At 43.8% G+C, this 18297-nt stretch overlaps 2 protein-coding genes across 2 annotated transcripts in view; one reads left to right on the top strand and one right to left on the bottom strand.

Annotated features, from left to right (window-relative positions):
- The window catches only part of PTPLAD1 (protein tyrosine phosphatase-like A domain containing 1), an 11352-nt gene extending 2504 nt beyond the window's left edge, over positions 1-8848 (top strand). The window contains exons 2-10 of the mRNA XM_009995322.1: positions 534-607; positions 2607-2771; positions 3793-3844; positions 4242-4352; positions 4944-5071; positions 5571-5683; positions 6213-6319; positions 7239-7370; positions 8329-8848. Of these exons, the coding sequence (XP_009993624.1) occupies positions 534-607; positions 2607-2771; positions 3793-3844; positions 4242-4352; positions 4944-5071; positions 5571-5683; positions 6213-6319; positions 7239-7370; positions 8329-8405 (959 nt within the window). The 3' untranslated portion in view covers positions 8406-8848. The remainder of the gene's footprint in view (positions 1-533; positions 608-2606; positions 2772-3792; positions 3845-4241; positions 4353-4943; positions 5072-5570; positions 5684-6212; positions 6320-7238; positions 7371-8328) is intronic.
- A 2124-nt stretch (positions 8849-10972) lies between these two features.
- VWA9 (von Willebrand factor A domain containing 9) overlaps positions 10973-18297 on the bottom strand; it is a 10080-nt gene continuing 2755 nt past the window's right edge. Inside the window, 10 exon segments of the mRNA XM_009995291.1 lie at positions 10973-11343; positions 12254-12319; positions 12701-12819; positions 12916-13049; positions 13300-13444; positions 13920-14012; positions 15225-15367; positions 15804-15922; positions 17306-17390; positions 17392-17480. Of these exon segments, the coding sequence (XP_009993593.1) occupies positions 11092-11343; positions 12254-12319; positions 12701-12819; positions 12916-13049; positions 13300-13444; positions 13920-14012; positions 15225-15367; positions 15804-15922; positions 17306-17390; positions 17392-17480 (1245 nt within the window). The 3' untranslated portion in view covers positions 10973-11091.

Raw genomic sequence — 18297 nt, 5'->3', positions numbered from 1 at the left:
GGGGTTTTCTCGTCTATTGAGCGGTTTTCCCAGAGATGGGTTGTCCAGGAACTGCTGCCTCCCTGCCGAGCCCCGCCAGGGCCACCTGATCGGGGCTGTCGGTGGCACCTCGGGATCGGTTTACAGCCTGGAAGGGTGGAAGTTAAACAAAGCCTGGGGGGTTTGGAGCCTTTCTGGGGCCTCCCCGGGCACTTGGGGGCTGGATCCCTCCAAGCCCGTCCAGCAGAGGGGATTTCCAGTTGGATCCAAGCTAGTTCTGAGCCGTTTGGCCTTCTCTTCTGGGGAAGGGCACCTGCTGCCTTCCTGCAAGCAAGGACCCTTCTCCTGCGCCTTGCAGAGCTGCAGGAACTGCACCTCAGAGCGACCTTTCGGGCTGTTTGCTTCTTCCCTGTCAGCCTGTGGTTTCCTCGTGCCTCCCAGCAGGAGAGGAGGAAGCAACAACTGCTGGATTTCTGCATATGAAGTGTTCTCTGCAGGGGGGAGCGTGGAGCTGCCAGGGACCTTCACCCTGACTCTCACTTCTTGTCTTTCAGCTCAGGGTCATGGTGCCAAAGGGGACAACATCTACGAGTTCCAGATCGAGTTCCTAGAACCGGTTGAGCCCAAAGTAGGTATTTTTACTTCTATAACTCTTGGAAAGAACAAGTGACATTTTAAAAACTTGAAAGGAAAATGGCTGTGCAGCAAGTCCATCAAACGCTGCTTAGATTTTCCTGGTAACTCTGTAACTGCTGCAAACCAAAAGCCATCAGGGGCAGTCACCTGTCCCAGTGCTCAGCCACCATCCTGCCTGAATGCAAATCACCTCCCTGGAGATAGTGCTCACATGGGTCAGCCTTCATGGAAACAGGTCTCAGTTGTTAGACAGCAGTTGTCTGGCTTTTTTTTTAAGGATTTAGAGTAGCAAAACAATGGGAGAACCTGGCAGTGTGTTGTCTGATGCAGCCTTGACTGGTGAGCTGGGGAACACTGTGCTGCAAAGGGTCAGGGTGATGCTTCCTGGCTTCTTTTGCAGCCCAACACAATAAAAGTCATGAGAACCAGTGTTCCTGGCTTGTGCAGATTTCTTAGGTTGCCAGGACAGATCCATGGTGGCTTCTATTGCAAAATCTTTTCTTAATTGCAATTGTAGTCCAGTAAGAAGAAAGCCTGGCTGGAAGAGCAGTCCCTCTTTGTTCCTCACAGAGGAGAGTCTGTCTTGACCTCTCAAGGCTGTTGGGAGCGCAGGAAGACCCAGGGCTCTGCTGCCAGTGCAGGATTTGTGCTGCTGATTCCTGGCTGCCTGCTGGGAAGAGCTGCAGTTGGGAGCCACCATTTACCTCTGCTGCTTCAACAAGGGAGGAGGTGGCTCAAGAATGAATTCCCAGGGTCTGTTGTTGGCCAGCAGGTTTCTCGGGTGGCACCTAGCAGGTACTGAGTGTCAGGCACTGAACATCCCTTGGTTCCAGGATCCTGTCACCAGTTTGTTATCTGTCCTGTAAAGCAGCAGCTGCCTGGTCCACAGTTTGGGGAGAGGTGTCCACCACTGCCTGCGCTTGTCCCTTGTGCTGGCAGCCCTGGGCTGTGCTGGGAGCCAGGCCTGGAAGACAACCCCTGCCTCTGCAGAGCAGCCTCCTTCCAGAAGTCTCATCACTGAGTCACTGTGAAGGGGCTGGAGGAGAACCTGCTCCGTGCAATCTGTGTAACCATGGAAGGTCAGGACTGGCAATATTGCAGCCCAGGGTTTTCTTTGAGCTTTGACGTGCACCATGAGTGCCCCTTGCTGGTGCCAGGCTGGCCACCCGCCAGAGATGGAGCTTCTGACAGACAGGGACCAGGCATTGGTAGCTGTAAATTATAGTTGCAGCCTTCAGATGTCCCAAGAGCAGCCAGCCAGCCTTGAGGGAGCAGTGCTGGTGTCATGTGGACAGTTCATGGCTCTTCAGCTGCTCCGAGGGGCAGTTCCCTGCAGAGCACTTTGGCACAGGCTTGAGGTGCAGGGGGATGTGATGGTGGCAGTAAGGGTGGGCACCCAAGGTGACAACACTATGGGCTGTAAGGATGGAGAGGTTCCGAGCTGCCATTATGAAGAGTGTGGCTGTGGTGGAGAGGCCTCATGGGGTGGCAGTGACCACACTGCCAGGTCTGTCAGCTCATCATCATCTTCGGGTGTTTCCTAAGGCTGTTGGCTATTCTCTTGCTGTAGCAGATGTCACACAGGGTCCCCTGTTTTGGACAGGGACCCATGGCTGATGGCAGTGTTACTTTTACCACTAGTTAGAGGAGATGGTGGCTCACAGTACTAGATCCAAGAAGGTCTAAAGCCAGGGTGATGGGTTCTGCCTAGGAAGGCTAGTGCTAGGCTCTGAGCTCCTTGTGGTGGCATGCAGTGTTGCTGTCCAGTACAGGCAGGCTTTCAGGCTGCTTATCAACTTTTATAGCCATCACAGTTGCCATCTTCCATGGGGCTGCCCTTTGCTTCACACCTTGGGTGGCAGAGAGATGCTTGTGCTGCAGCAGCCCATGCCACTCCTGCCTCCTTGACAAGGAGAGCTTGGGTACAACTCAAGTCTCGGGGCTTGTTTCTTAGGACTTTTGCTGATCTATGGTCCTGTGTCTGCCCTCAGCCTGTGTGCAGGGTGACTCAAAGGCAGCTGAACATCACTGTGCAGAAAAAAGAGAGTAACTGGTGGGAGAGACTCACCAAGCAAGAGAAGCGCCCGCTCTTCTTGGCTCCTGACTTCGACCGCTGGTTGGATGAATCTGATGCTGAAACTGAGCTGAGGGAGAAGGTCAGTCCTGGGGGCACACGTGGCTTGTGCTGCCAGCTACAAAGCAGGGGCAGCTGCTCCCCTGCACGTGAACTCGTGTTCTTCATTTACCTGGAATTGTCTGGCATGCTGACTGTCACTGCTCTTTCACACAGGTCCCATGTAGAATTAGTTAAACGGCTCAGACTGTAAGCAGGGGTTCAGAAACACAAACACTTGGGTCTAGAAGGAGCAGCAGCTTGAACCTGAAGTGGTGGCTCTCAATAGCTCAGTGCTGGCTGGGATCTGCAGCCGAGGGCTCACACCTCACACCTGGCATCTTCCCAGCCCTGTGTCCTGATCTATGTGAGGATTGTATCAATGTGCCATATGGATTTGCAGACGCCAGTCCTGGGCATTGTCTGAAAAGCAGGGATTCCTGAGGCTCTTTCCTGAGCCACGAGCTGACCCTGATGGTGCATTCCCACCATCTGGTAAAGCTAGAGCAGCTTCCTGCATCCGGAAGATGCAAGAACAGCTTGGAGAAGACTTGACCAGGCCCCATTCCTTCAGATCTGTTTGACAACAAACACTGCCCTGTTCCCCTCCACAGCCACTGAGCTAACTGTGAAGGAGGAAGGGCTGCTGCAGTGCCAGGAGCCAGGAAGCAGTGGTGAGGGGCAGGCAGAGAGCCTGGGCTGGATGTTCTCAGCTCCCTTCAGGTCACTGGTGGGTCATGAAATGTTTTAAGGAACAGTACTAAGAAACAACTAAGTGACAACTGAGAATTAACACAGAAAACAGCAGGCTTTCTCAGCAAAAGCATGTAATTACTAGAATAAAATACATAGTGAAGGCAGGATAACAAGTTAACACCCTCTAGCTTTTCCTGCACCATAACTTCTGGATGATGAATCTGCTGTTTTGTGCAGGTGAAAATTAAAACCCTCTAGCAACTGGCTGCTTAGCTGCATTTTAAGCCCCCTAGCTTTGCAGTAATGTAGTTAACAAATCACTTGCTAATTACAGTAACACTCTTTTAAACCTTATCCTTCATCCTAAGGAAGAAGAAAAGATTAACAAAATGAAAATAGAATCCAGAGTCCCAAAAGACCGTAAGTAACCGCACCTGTCCAGCGTGCAGTGGGGGTCAGGAAGCTGCTGCCACTCCTCAGCTCTCCTCAGCTCTGACAGAGCAATTTTGGTTGGCTGGGTGCAGCTTGGAGGGGGATCTTTGTATTGTGAGCTGTTTAGAAATTTAATAAAAATGGTCTGCAGTTTCCAAGGAATTTGAAAAAAAACCCCACCAAAAACCCAATGAGCAAGAATTGAGTCCTAGCAGGTGGGAACAGCAGGCAGAACCCAGGGAGCACACAGCAACCCTGTCATCACAAGCAGCAGCTTCCCCTGTGAGCTTTATTCTCACAGAAAGCCTGGTTTGCAGCTCTGCTCTTTGCAGAAACACTTAACCTTTGTACTCTGTTCGCCTGATGTGCTTATTATTGATTTCAGCTTTCAGACACCTGAAGAAAGGATACTTAGTCATGTATAATCTGGTACAGTTTTTGGGATTCTCTTGGATTTTTGTGAACATGACAGTACGACTGTTCATCTTAGGAAAAGGCAAGTAATAAGCACTACTTTACTTACCTCAGGAGTTTTGTTTGCTTTTAATACTTTCTAAATAGTGACATCTAAAGGAAGACACACTGAGGAAACAATACCATGAATAAATCACTGAAGCTCTCAGCAAGGGCCTCTCAAGGGCTATCACAGTGTCAAGGGCAGAAAAACACTGGCCTCTTGTGAATCACAACTGCATGTTCTGATGAACAGTGCTTGACTTTGCCAAGATTACTTCTAAAATCAGGTGGAGCAAAATGTCCCACTCACTGCAATGTTAGCATTTCTGAAAATGAGCTGGGCAGAATATTTTGTTTTTGAAGCAAGAAGGATTCATTCTGCTGAGGTACAGCACTGTAGGCTTTCTTTGGTGATCACTGAAATAGTCCTTGATCCTTCTGTTGATGAAAGAGCACTTGAGCAATGTTTCTGGCCTAACTGCTGTGAGATCAAGGTAAGGTCTATAATGAAGTTACATAATTATGCATAATGGATTTTACTACAACTAGAATCCTGTTAAAAGCCATGCTGCTCACCAGCTTCCTGAACACAGGAATGAAGTTCTCTAAAATGGCATCTCGTGTCTTACAGATTCCTTCTATGATACATTTCACACTATTGCTGACATGATGTATTTCTGTCAGACCCTGGCAATCATGGAGATTGTGAATTCCCTCATAGGACTAGTCAGATCACCACTGGCACCTACTGTAATGCAGGTAATGCTTTAAGATTCTTCTCCTTGCTCTCCCTGTGTTTAAAGTAAATACACGCATTGAGACTCGCCTAAAATAAGTGACACAACCTCACTGGCACTGGACTAGAGAATATATTCAAGAGGCAGGAATCCATGCTTCCCAGATTCAGCTGTGGCAGGATGTCTTCTTCCATTACCTAGGGAGGATAGTTCAGGACAGCAAAAGCAAGAAGTGGCTGATGAAAAGTACGTGATTTTTATTTGGTGTCAGTGCCTTTTTTATCCTGATTGTGGTTATTTTGCCTACAAATGAGGATAGATGATTTAAGACTAGGTCTGTTGGATTGCACTTAAATACAGAGCAAAACCCATACTCAGAAGCAGGTCACAGCTCAGCTGCAGTTAGTTTTGTGCTCAGCATGTTTCACATGTGAAAAGTACACATCTTCCATGTTTTTGACAGCAAGGACTTGCTCTTTCTTGTGATGAAGACTGTTCCTTAACTTGTTTTTCTTAAACAGGTATTTGGAAGAAGCTTTATTTTATTTGTTATCCTTGGCGGCCTAGAGGAAATGCAGAGCAAACCTGTGGTGTTCTTTGTATTTTATTTCTGGAGTATCATCGAGCTCTTTAGGTTTGTGGGATTTTTCCTCTAGCAGGTGTTGTTCCCAGGAACTCTTGAAAGGAGGTTTGATCCTTTTAAGTTTTGCAAGAGTGGCTCTAGTGTCTTGGCCCCAGAGAGGAACATCTCCTTTAGGCACAGACCATCACAGCTCTCAGAGCTTGTTCCACCTACCAAAAGCTGAGACAAGGCTGGAGTCTGAAAATTATAATAATGCCCTGAGCCTAGAGAAACCTGTTGCTATTTCTCTTGAAGGTTCTCTTGCTTTGAATTTCCATTGTCAAGTGAGCTGCACTATGTTCTGTTTCTCTTTCAAAAGAAGTATTTTGAAAGGTTTATTAGGCAAGCCAGGCAGTTACATTCATCTATATGATCAGTTCTGTGAACTGCCAAATAAGGGTGTGTTCATCATGATCCATAGGAACAACTTTAGAATATTACATCACTATGTTGACTCTTCAGTACAGCAGGTAGATGCAAGAATAATTCTAGTAGCAGCTTCCATTTTCAAGTGTCTTGTCTCTTTGCACTCTGGTTTTAGGTATCCATATTACATGCTTTCATGCATTGGTATTGAATGGAAACCACTGACCTGGCTCCGTTACACTGCCTGGATCCCTCTCTACCCCTTAGGAGGCTTAGCAGAAGGTATGTCTGAAAAAGTTTAATAAACAACTTTTAGTCAAGGCAAATAACTCACTTTTTTTGGTTTGGCTGCTGGACTGAAAAATAATAATAGAAAAACAAATAGATACTTACTTTGAGCTGAGCCAAATATAAGTTGTTGTTTTTTTCTTACCAAATCAAATATTTTTTTGATATGAAAACAAGTCCCTTTTGGGCACTGGAGAGGAAAACAAAAGGTTACCTTGCAAAGTGACCACTTGTGTGCTTCACTCCGTCAGAGCAGGACAGGACAGCAGTGCTCTCCTCCCTCTGCTCGTACTCAACAGTGTTTGCTTTGGGCTGCAAGGCCTGTCAGCCCAGCTCAGGTTCAGACGAGCCCACAGATCTTGACATGATCTTGTAAATCACTGTACAGGGCAGGCAGGGGCTGATTCTTCCTCTGCAAGCAGCATAACCTGAGACACTGCTGCCCAGAGAAGGCTCTGCTCCCTGTCTGCTTGGAGAATGACTGTCCTAGGAGATCTGGATTATTTTTAAATTTTTATTTATTTAAGCAGCATATCATTGCTCAGCTTCTAGCTGTAAGAACTGTGTGTAATCATACCTGTCAGAACCTGTTTCTGTGAGCCAGGAGTAGGTTTGGGCATTGCCCAATTCCAGGGAAAGGGAAGTCTGTGAATACTGCAGGCATGGGCCCTGCAGGCTATGGTTGTGTGTGAGAACAGTGTCTCACCAGGCAACTTCACTTTGACAGCTAAGCTGCCTTCCTGGCTGATCTAGCTGCTTTCTTCTATACTGCATGTTTAAAAAAAGCTTTAAAATCGGTTTAATTCATGCGAGCTAGCAAATTAAGAAGGGAATAGCTTGGAAAAGTTGGTGTGGGCTGGGCAATTGTATCTCTTATCTGTGTTTGGTAACAATGGTGGCCTTCTGCTTTCAGCTGTCTCTATCATTCAGTCCATTCCAATCTTCAATGAAACAGGGAAGTACAGTCTGGCATTGCCAAACCCACTGAACGTCACAATCCAGTTTTCATTTTTGCTTCAAATATGCCTTATAGCCTTGTTTTTAGGTAAGAAACTTAATTGTATTTCTCACTGTTGATATAAAAAGGTCAGTTTCCTCTGAATAAATGTATTTGTCAAAGAAAATGAAATTTCTGCATCTTGGGTATTATGGCAACACTAAATTGCTTGAGGTTGAGAATGATCCTTGTGGCTTGTTTTAGTACATTTGTCAGGGATGGAGGGGAACACAATTAGCACTGATTAGCCCACCAAGGAGACCTTGGTAACAAGTTAGCATTATCTACAGATATAAGAATAATTTGTAAAGCTATTTAAAACTTCATTATACTTAGTTTCACCTTTGAGCTTTGGAATGATTTAGCACAAATCTAAATATAATTTCAAATTAAAGCAGTGTTTAACTAAACTGTTAACTGGTGCAACATGAAGTTATGTTTTTCCAGGCTCTTTAAATAGTAGGATATTTAAGTACTAGTGTATTTAAGTAGTAGGATATTTAACTATGATTTAAATTGTGCTTGATGCATATTGTTTCTGCTGTTACATTTTTAAACTAAGTTAACTGTAATGTGCACACCCAGGAGGTCTGGGTATCTGCAAGTCAAGGGAGTCTAACCTAGAATTTTAAGCTGAACTTGCACTAGATCTCTCCCTTTCACAGACAAAAAAGGATACCTTTAATTGGCTTTCACTCTGAAATACCTGGTTGATCCTTTCCCAGCTCTGCACAGCCAGTGTTGCAACTTTTAAAAAGTGACAGACCAACCTTCTGAGCAGCCCACAGCAAACAGCCTGTGCAGCAATCCCTGCCTCACCCAACAGAAACAACAAATTGCATTATTTTTCAACACTCTGCACACCCATAAACTATTGGTTTTTTGTATGGTGCTTTGATTGTTGTTGTTGATTTTGGTTTGTTGTTTGGTTTTTTTAAATGTGGAACATCCATCTAGCATTAAAAGGTACAGTCATGTTTTACATAAGCACTTCATTCTTTTTCAGGGGTATTTCTAAACTACCGTCATCTCTACAAGCAAAGGAAACAGCACCTTGGACCAAAGAAGAGAAAGATGAAGTGAAGGACTGCAGTGCTTTCTTATCAAACTTCTCTCAATTACAAGATAAGCCTCTAATTCTTATGGTTTTACTCCCTGTAATGTAAAGAATTTTGTAAAATTAAATGATCTCATTAGATTTCGTGATTTCATAGTGAATTCAGGTAACATTCCCATGGTCTGTATTTTGTTCCCTCTTAATCACCTGTGCATGACATTTACCAGTGAACAGTAACACTTAAACTTGTATCCTGTCAACTACCATATTAGAAAGAAATCCTATTATCTGCATATAATATGCTTATGAACAGTGGAGCAGCACTAAATAGAAATAGTGTTTTATCTTTTAATTGGAGGTTTGCTCTTTCACTCTTGCATGCAGATAGGCCTTCTGATGTTGGGATATCCTGTTAGCTGGCCCTGCTGTTCCTTGGGTCCATCTTGGTGACAGGAGGAGCACAGTCTGAGACCCCTGTAAACAGTGTTGGGGTGTTTGTTAAAGGTTTTTGGGTGTCTATTAGAGTTTGGGGTAACCTTGCTCAACACACACCCCTCCTGCATTCTGCTGCTGCAGAATTGAAACTGGATGTATCTGATGTTGATGTAAGTGCTACCAATTTAATCTGTTTCTAGTTTAGCCTTAACAGGAGTGCTGTGTGGAGCCTAGCAGGCCTGTAGCAACACATCCTTATCCAGGTGTCAGGGGAAAGAAGCTGCTGCTCTCTGACATGGTCAGGTTTGGTAATGCCAGCATTGAAGCAACAAAACAAGGAAACACAGGTACCACCTTCTCTTAGCACGTGAACAAATCCCAACAGAGCTCCATCCCACCAAAGCAAAGGGAAAACATGGAACTCTCTTGGGAGACCAGGGCTCCTTTGATCATTCCTGGCAGGGCTGTAGCTCCTGTTTTTATTTATAGACTTTGGAAGGGCAGCAGACTGCTTTTCTACTTAAATTTAGGGGTGCACTGGAGAGTTGGTGCATATGCCTTGTTGGTTGGCCCCTGGTGGGACGAAGTAGTGGCTTGAATTTTGTTTTATTTTGATAGCTTGTATCTCATCTCACTGGGTGAGATCCCACAAAGGGGTTAAAGGGACCCTTACCTCTGTGCTTGCTTTAAACAACAGCAACAACAAACAAAAGAGCAGTTTCCCCTGAATTCCAGGTCCTCTACCTCACCTGGAAGCCTCTGTTTCAGCTGACTTTATCTCCACATGTCCTTCTTCACACCTAGCCTCCTGTAGTTAATTCCAGATCTCTCTGGCCTCCTCAAGCCTCAAGTTTAGCTAAGTTTGCTCTAAACTGTATAATGGTTATGAACAGGTTGCTCCACAAAAACTGCTACTGCTCCTAGGGCAAGGCAAAGCAAGGCCAGCAATCCAGAACAGGCACTGAAGTGGAGATTAGCTTAGTGCCATGTTACTATTTATCTCTTTCTACTGTAAAACACTATGAATTCTCCAGAAAATTATTGTTCCTGTTAAAGGTAACAAACAGCTTACTGTTTGTGATGTAGACCCAGTGATTGTTACTGTAAAGGAAGGGAAATACTGTTACAGGGAGCTGTAACACAGAACTTGTACAGGCTCCAGGCTGCATTTCACAAATGTGTTCTGTCAACAGGAGGCATGAGGCAACTGCTCTTCGGGGGCACTTGAGACTCCCTCCTCACTGCAGAGTGCAGGTTACTTTACTCAGGAGAGTTGAGCATTATTTACACACTTAATATTTCACTATAGCACACACTGTACCTGTGTTTGAAGTATGTCAAAGGATTGAATTAGTTGAGTAATGGAACAGCAAGGATCATTTTCATACTTCGTAATTTCTCCACTGGGCATTTAAACTTCTGTTATGAAATCTCTATGTACTCATACATTGTAGTTCTCAGTGAAATTGTGGTACCTAGTGCAAGGTGTCATGGGTCTTAACACTACTGAATTTTAGTCCTTCAGGAAGAATGTGTTTCTATTAATAAAGATTTAAAACCAAATTTTGCTTTAGTTGAGTTGTTCCTTCTTTCCCTGAACGTGAGGAGTTGTAATAATTTATCATTTAATTCTTGTGACAAGCAGCTGGGAGCTGAGCCTTCACCAGGTCAATGTTTTAGCCTAGTTGCTATGAAAATGGAACAAATCCAACTTAAATTTTCATTAAGAATTACCCTTTATTAATATTATGCAAATTAAAAAAAACCACCATGTATCACAAGCTTAAGTTACTTTCACTAGCATAAGCCCTGCAATGGAAGTGGTAACTCATTAGGGCAGTACAAACTGGCTTCCAAGTTGGGCATAAGACTAGTGACAACACCCTGAAATGAGCTGTGTATCTCATCTTGCACAATGATTCTCACCCCTGTTTTCTTTGGACTAATCAAGTTGGAGTACAAAGCACAGTAGCTGCCTTCTAGGGTACCTTTACCAGTGAGTTCAGTTATGTAGTAGCCACATTTTGGGGATTTTTCTCTCTTACCTCACATGTAGTGAGTAACTTCCAGCAATCATCCAACACAGTAATTGACTTTGGGAGATTTTCCACAGCATCCAGATCTGACTAAAGCCACCATGAACTAGCTATGGTTATTCAGGAACCCCATTTGCTAGGAAGTTCTCCGGTTAATTAAACAGACCCTAGAAAATAAACAGGGCAAGAAAACTGGAACCCCTTGAATCTTAAATCTCCAGAAGTTCCCCTAACAGAGACTTCACATTCGTTCAGTGGTGCTGCTGGAAAAGTCTGTCTGCAGAGGAGCAATGTTGTGCTCATAGGCAGCATACTCTGATGCTCCAGTACTTGCCACTTTGAGCTGCTGAGCAGCATGTGTGAGCTGGAAGGCGGCGTCGGGGTGGGCGGTGTCGGGGAGCAGGGTGCACTCCCTCTCCAGCATGTCTGCCACCCCCTTCAGCAGCTCCAAAAACCCAAAGGCCAGAGCTGCCTTTCGTAAACGGTTGAGTTCCTGCAAGGAAGGAGAACTTTAAAAGCCACTAAGCCTTGGCATAGAGCATGGTTTTCTTCTTTTTTTTCAAAGGTAAGAGGAGAATCACCCGAGTGATCAGTTAGAAACTGCCCAGCTGCTCAGGAGATAAAAAACACTTCAGGCCTTGAGCATTATAGTGGCACAACTAAAGAACTGGTATGTTTTTTAATCCCTTCCTATAAATCTCCATTTCTCCCTTTTGTGCATTCAGCTACTGTACCTGCATGTTTTGCCTGTGTCCCAGCTAGGGGAAGCCTCCAAATTTGGCTTCACTGACTGCTGCCCTTAGCAACAGTGTCCAGGAATATGTAAATATATTGATTTTTCCTCCCTATAAACTGACAAGTGCTCATGTGCATTTAGGCAGGGTATTCATTCTTGAAGTCTCTGGGGGCTACAATCACCAACTGCTTCAGCCTCAAGCTTACAAGAGGAACAATTACCTCCCGCTTCATTCTAGATTATGGATTATTACCATGTGGCCAAATGTGCCTGGAATTTTGTCTCTCTCTGCTTCAGTTGTAGAAAAAATGTAGGAGACATTTTTAGACTCAGAATGACATCTGTGTTCCTGTTCTTCTCTGATCCCTCAGTTTATGCCTGGACAACAACATAAAATCTGCAAAGTTCACCATGGAAGGAGCAGGGGCACCTGTAAACATGACAAGTCTATGTCACCCTGCCAGAGATGGTGGTGGCAGGGAAACTGGACCCCCTTGTCTCACCTGAACTAGTCTGTAGAACACACCCAAGATGTCTCCTCTGCAGAACCATGTATGTTTTGCAGAGCCCTCCAAGCCTGCACAGAACATCAGGCAGAATGTGTTCCTTTCTCAAATGCACCACAATCACTATGACTCAAACTTGGGCCAGCCTGAAATGTACTCACTTTATAGAAGGTTTGAGTTTTTTCAGGAAGTTTCCTTGCATTTCTCAGGATCTTCTGTACATCTGTCTGCAGAAAAGAAAAAAATAAAAATAAAAAAATCTTGGCAATTGCTGGGAAAGCTGGGGAAACAATCCTCAACTACTGATTGTTAAATTATCCTGAGCACTGACAGGACTGCAGCTCTCAAAGACTGAAACATAAATGGTAATGATACTAAATCCAATAAACTACAGCAGATGCTGCACTGCAGACAGAGCCTTCACGGCACAGCTACGCTTCTGCCTGCATTTTAACCAGGACATTCTAAAGAGGCAGTGTTTATAGAAATGAAAGAAAAGCAATAAAGGAATTAAATAAATGGACAAGACACACACAGACTGCACTTGGCTGGTCAGATGGCTACTGCTGATGAAAATAAAGCATGGAATCCAAAACCTGTATCACTACCTGGAGACCACTTGGTTTAATCCACACGGTAACGTTCTGCGCGTAGCTGCGCTTGTTCTTGGGTTGCAAGGGGAAAGGGCTCTTGTTGTCATCCTCTCCATAAGGGTTTTCTTTTGCATCTGGGAGAAAAAAAGAAAATAAACAACTGAGATTTGGCAAGGTCACCCATGCAACACTGGATGTGTAGGAGTTACTGAAACGAGTGTGCCCAGTACCTGAAATGGGTCCAAGCTGTGCCATCTTCCCCAGCCACGGAAGGGGCTCAGGACCAGGCTCAAAGAGAGACATCATGAGGTTTGATTTCTTCTTGCTATCAGCTTGTGAATAGAGCATCCCATACCACTCTGGCCTATTGAAAAGAGCAAAACCCAAAAGCTGGAAACATTCCAACCCTCTTTGCCTGGAATATGCCCCCCGACAGTGCAGAGGCTCACTATTTGCATTTTATATCCAGAAACATATCCTCAGTTAAAAACTCCACAGCTTTGTCCCGCAGTGCAGAGCTCTGTGCAGAGAACAGATATAAATAAGCATAATTCACAAATAAAGGCTAAGTGAGCAAAGTAAGAGATTTTTCAGGCAGACATCCAGCTCCATACCCCAACTGGACAACAGCCACCATGCCTTCCACTTTCAGGCTGCCATGTAGTAAAACACAGAAGTTGGGGATTTTCCCAGCAATCTGATTAGCTGAGTTCTCATCTTCAGTGTCATCTGTGATCCCAGGTCCCACCTCATCACCTTCTGGGGAAGAATAAAAGCAAATAAAGAGACAAGATAAGAATAAATTCAAACACATCAGTTCTATGTCCATGACACCACCCTGTATCCTCTACCATCCAAGAACCAGTTAATACTTTTGTAGATCAAATATTAAGGTCAGACTTTTCACCACAAATCATTCTAAGAACAAGTTAGGTGCAGGCATTAAATATTCATCTTGCACCACATATTTTTAGCATAATGATTAGCATGGTCTATTAATAATGCTATTTAAGGATGCTATAAAGACACTTAGTAACTTTCTAAAGAACACATTTTTCAAAAAAAGCACAAGCTTGTGTTCAAGGTTTTACTGTAACCACACAAACATGACATTTCTTTAGAGACATCTGGCATTGTGATAAAGCATAAAACTTCTGCTTCTAGTCTAAAGCCCAAGAGACATTACAAGTGAATCTTACATCAGTTTTTGCCAAAAGAAACAAAACCTGCTCACCTCTGTTAAGTGCAATGGGCAGTACCAAGTGTCTGGATAAGACAGGAGGGCTAGAAATGTCAGCTATATCTACAAACCCAACAATTTCTAGGTCTGTAAGGAGACAATAGGCTTAAGTCAGATGCAGAAATAGCCACAATGTATCCAGAATCTATTTAACATAACAATTTATACAGCACTAAGCTTTCTGAAGCAGGGACTAGAGGCAGCACAAGAGAGCCCCAACCTTGGCTGGAGTGTGGGTGTGAGTAAGATACAAACATTCATACATAACACCCTGACACCTAAGAACAGAACTTTCATCACATAAACACTGATGCCCATGAACCCCGTTGCTAGACAAATACAGAATTGTGAAATTGTTTTGTACACTGTACCAGCATTTTGAATTCAAAAGGAGAGAAAACATAGGTTATCTTTAAATAAAAGGCTGTACAGCCAGCCTAAAGCAAATCTAGCTTCCAAGTGGCACCACAGGATCTGCAGGAATTCCCATCAGATCTCTGGCAGGACTAGTCCCAATTGAGGCATGTTCCCAGGACTGGGAAGACTGAATTGTGGTTCTTGAACTTTACATTCCCTCTGGAAGCTCAACTGCAGCTCCATCTTGTCCAGAGCTGTAGACAGTGGCTGGTAAAGGACTGAGGCAGCCATGTGCTTCAGCCTCACCCTTGTTTGATTTCCTCCCCACTTCTTGGCTACAACAAATGTCAGATCCACAGCCTACCTGCTGCCCATGGGAGCAGTGTCCACTGCTGGGAGGGCTGAGAAAGGTTCTCCCTCCTAGCAGTTTTTAAAAATAACTTAGTAAGAAATGCCAGGATGAGGACACACTATGAAGACAGAGATCTCATAAATCTCAGCCTTTACTTCTGCTGCCCCACCAATTCCTCTCACCTCCACTCCTAATGGATTCCTTGAAGCAAGCTCCAGAAACACACTAGTCTCACCTGGTAACACAGGGTTTTTCTGATAAAGGCAAGTCCAATACAAAATGCAGCCCCTTATCCAACACATCTCTCCTATCCCCTGTGAAGTTTATGAGGGTATTTGATGGAAAGCAGCCCATGGCTGCCTTCCATGGCCCCTGCCCCTAAAAATTTGCACCCTAAGCTTTTAAAGAGCCTCTACCTTACTTCAGCCCTTGTCCCCTGGTGCCACATATACCCCAAAATTACACAGTCAGCAAATGATCCTGGCACAGGGAAAAGTGGATGAAACCATAACGATACAGGTTTTAGAGGTGACAGTGAAAAGGTAGAAATCAAATGGATTTAAGTAAAAAAGCACTCAAAGATTTGTTACCTGTATTAATTACTTTAGGGATTGGGTCTATTTCCTCATCTATAACAAAAGGTTCTGGTCTGGGAAATACTTGCACATCAGATGTTAAGTGACCACACTTGAGAACAGCATGGAATGGTGTATAAGCCAGGTCTATTAGCTTCCTAGAACACAGTTAATATCAGTTATTATCAAGGAAAACACAATACATATCAAATTAAAATAGCTCATTCAAAGCACACTCACTAAGCTTGCCAATTATTTTTTCTTTACTACAGTTAATTCAATAGTTCTAGCATTGCTAAATTACAAAACAAAGCAGCATATTATCCCACTGATGGCAAACTAACAATCATTCTGGAAATTAGCACCTTCTATCTGCCAGCCATGAAGAGCAGCCATGGTTTATTACAGAATGACTAAATTAAATATTGACCTTAACCAGTGAAGGTGAAGACAAAAATACAGTTAACAAGATTACAAATTGAAACAAGCATTAATTAGAACATCCCATCTCAACAGATTGCTTGTTATATGTTTTCTTTCACAGATGCTAACTGAAAACCTTCACAAAGGTGTGTTATTTACAAGTCTACCAACCCAAACATGGACTGTACATTCTTCAGGCAGAGGGGTCCATCAATTGTGAAAATTTGCCCTTCCCCATTGTTTAAATCTATGAGTCGTTCCAGGCAGTCTAAGGAATCTGTGCTTTGAAGCTGTAAAAAAATAAAATTAATTGTTCTTGTTGTCTTTTCATTCTCCTTTTGTTAACCAGTTATGTTTTCAGCAAATAGGCACAACACAGCGAAAAGCAGCTGGCTGGATGCTATCATGATTTTTTATTACCTCTCTTCTCTCTGAATAAACCAATATTCTTGGTGTCCCAGGACATGTACTCCTGATGTGGCAATTCTGTTAGAGCAGATGCAGCATCTGGCCTTGTAGCAAATAATCACAGAACATCTCCAATTGGAAGGGACCCATAAGGACTATTAAGTCCAACTCCCACTACATTGCTCTATCATGTTCAGTTCTGCTTCAAAAGAGGTCTAAGCAACCAAAAATCCCAGAAGCTCTTAGTTTTCAAAAGCATGAGAATGCCTTAACTAGTATAACACCTTTTTGGTATTGCTAAGTTTCCAGCTCCTGCAGGATAATATAATTTTTAGGAGGGAAGGCAGATACAATTAATAGAATCATAGAAAGGTTTGGCTCAAGGGTCCTTAAAGATTATCTAGGTCCAACTCTTTGAGAAGTTCTCAGAGAATACATATGAAGGCACATAAACTTATCAGCAATAGGACATTTATTTTATTCCCAGTTATTCTGATGTGTAAACAATGCTTCAATCCATCAGCTTGGTCAAGAGGATCATCCTTGATGGAGAAATTTCAGCCTTGAAGCTGAAATACCTATTGCATGCCTAAGTAGAAAATCCTTTTGAGATGGACAGAAAAATACAGATGTCCAGCCAAAAGCAATGCTATTGATAGAAGTTTTATGAAGTTTTAATGAAGTTTTAGTCTATACAGGCTAACATTTTTATTCCACAGAGTTTTAACTACTGCCAAGATTTTTAAAGCTGGTACTGAGATTTTCAAAGTTATCTGAAGAGAAAGAAAACAGTCACCTTTCCTTCCAAACTATGAGAAGTTGGTTTGAACACTGGCTTGAAGACTTTAGAATTTTGGTCACTCACATTTCTACAAAAAGCTCTTGTTAAGTGTTCAGCATCTTTGCAATAGAAGTCATTTACTCAAGAATTTAATTGTAGATTAAGAGAAGCCCCCAAAGCATTCAACGTAATCCAGTAAAGGCAATAACACAGAGACATAACAGTTGCATAATATTTGCCAGGGAGCAACCAACACAATTTATAGAGATTATTATAATAAAGCAATAGTAGCAGATAAGAACAGTGCAATAATACACATTTAAAAAGCTACTGCAGTTGAATTTTGCCAAAGAACTACCACTAAACCCCATAACGTCAACTAAACTTTAAGCACAAGAACATCCAAGTATGCTTTGTGCTGACCTGCTCATTAGTTCAGAGAGGAGCAACAAAGAAGGAGGAAGGTATGTGATAAAGACATCACCTCTTCCAGGTTTGCCATGCACATGACATACAGCTTGGATGGAAAGGGGAAAGGCAGCGGGAACCGGTTGCTGTCGCTTCGCTGGCCGGCAGATGCCCAGGCAGCCGTCGGTGACAAGGACAACCTGGAGTGACAGAGGATTGATGAGCACTTCCAAGTAAAGACACGTTTCTACCTGCAGAGGGCAACTGCAGACCAACGCCTTCCTGTGGCCTTCCCAGCAGGACGCGCTGCTCACACCGGGATTTGCTCTGCTGAGCCAGGGGAGGGACTGAGGGTCAGGCTCCCAGAAACTGGCGCATCAAAGTGAAACTGGAGATGTAACCATTGCAGTTGATGTGCATGGGAAACGCACAGTTCGGTGGCAATTTAGTCACTGCACTAAAATACCAATGTCACAGCCAGAAACGTGCCACACTGTGTGGTCAGAAACGTGGCCATTTTCAAGGGGACACTAGAAGAGCAGTGACCATCCTGCCCAAAAAGCCACCTGCTGCAGGGGCTGAGCTGGAGCGTGTGAGCAGACACACCAAGTGGCTCATCAGATCAAAACGTTCTCAGCAGCAGTTCCACACTGTTTCTTGAGACCTGGAGCTGTTACAAGCTCTGGAAACCACCAGGAACTGGAGAAGAAAGGTAAATGTATGAGTAACTATACCCGTTCCTAAGTGACTGAGGCTCCTGGGATAGAACATTGCATCCAGATGGAATGCCAAGCCTCCAAAATTGTGCTCTTGGGTCAGCTCTTACCATCCTCTCCACTTCAGTAACATGTTGGGACAGGAAGCAGCCTAGTTTTTTGCTGCTGACTATTCAGTGAGGACTACTTTCTGTTCACTTTCCAGATACATCCAAAATAACAACTCTTTGTCTTGCTGCAGCACCAGTGTGCCTGAGTATTCACATTTCTAACTGCATTTGCATTTCCTTCTGCCACTTAAAGGGAGTAGTAAGCATGTGCTAGATCTTAAGAACGAGGAATGTCAGTTGTA

The sequence above is a fragment of the Chaetura pelagica genome, unplaced genomic scaffold (genome assembly GCF_000747805.2).
Source record: "Chaetura pelagica isolate M959 unplaced genomic scaffold, ChaPel_1.0 scaffold453, whole genome shotgun sequence".
In the NCBI taxonomy this organism is placed as follows: domain Eukaryota; kingdom Metazoa; phylum Chordata; class Aves; order Apodiformes; family Apodidae; genus Chaetura; species Chaetura pelagica.
This window is presented reverse-complemented; position numbering and strand designations above follow the sequence as displayed.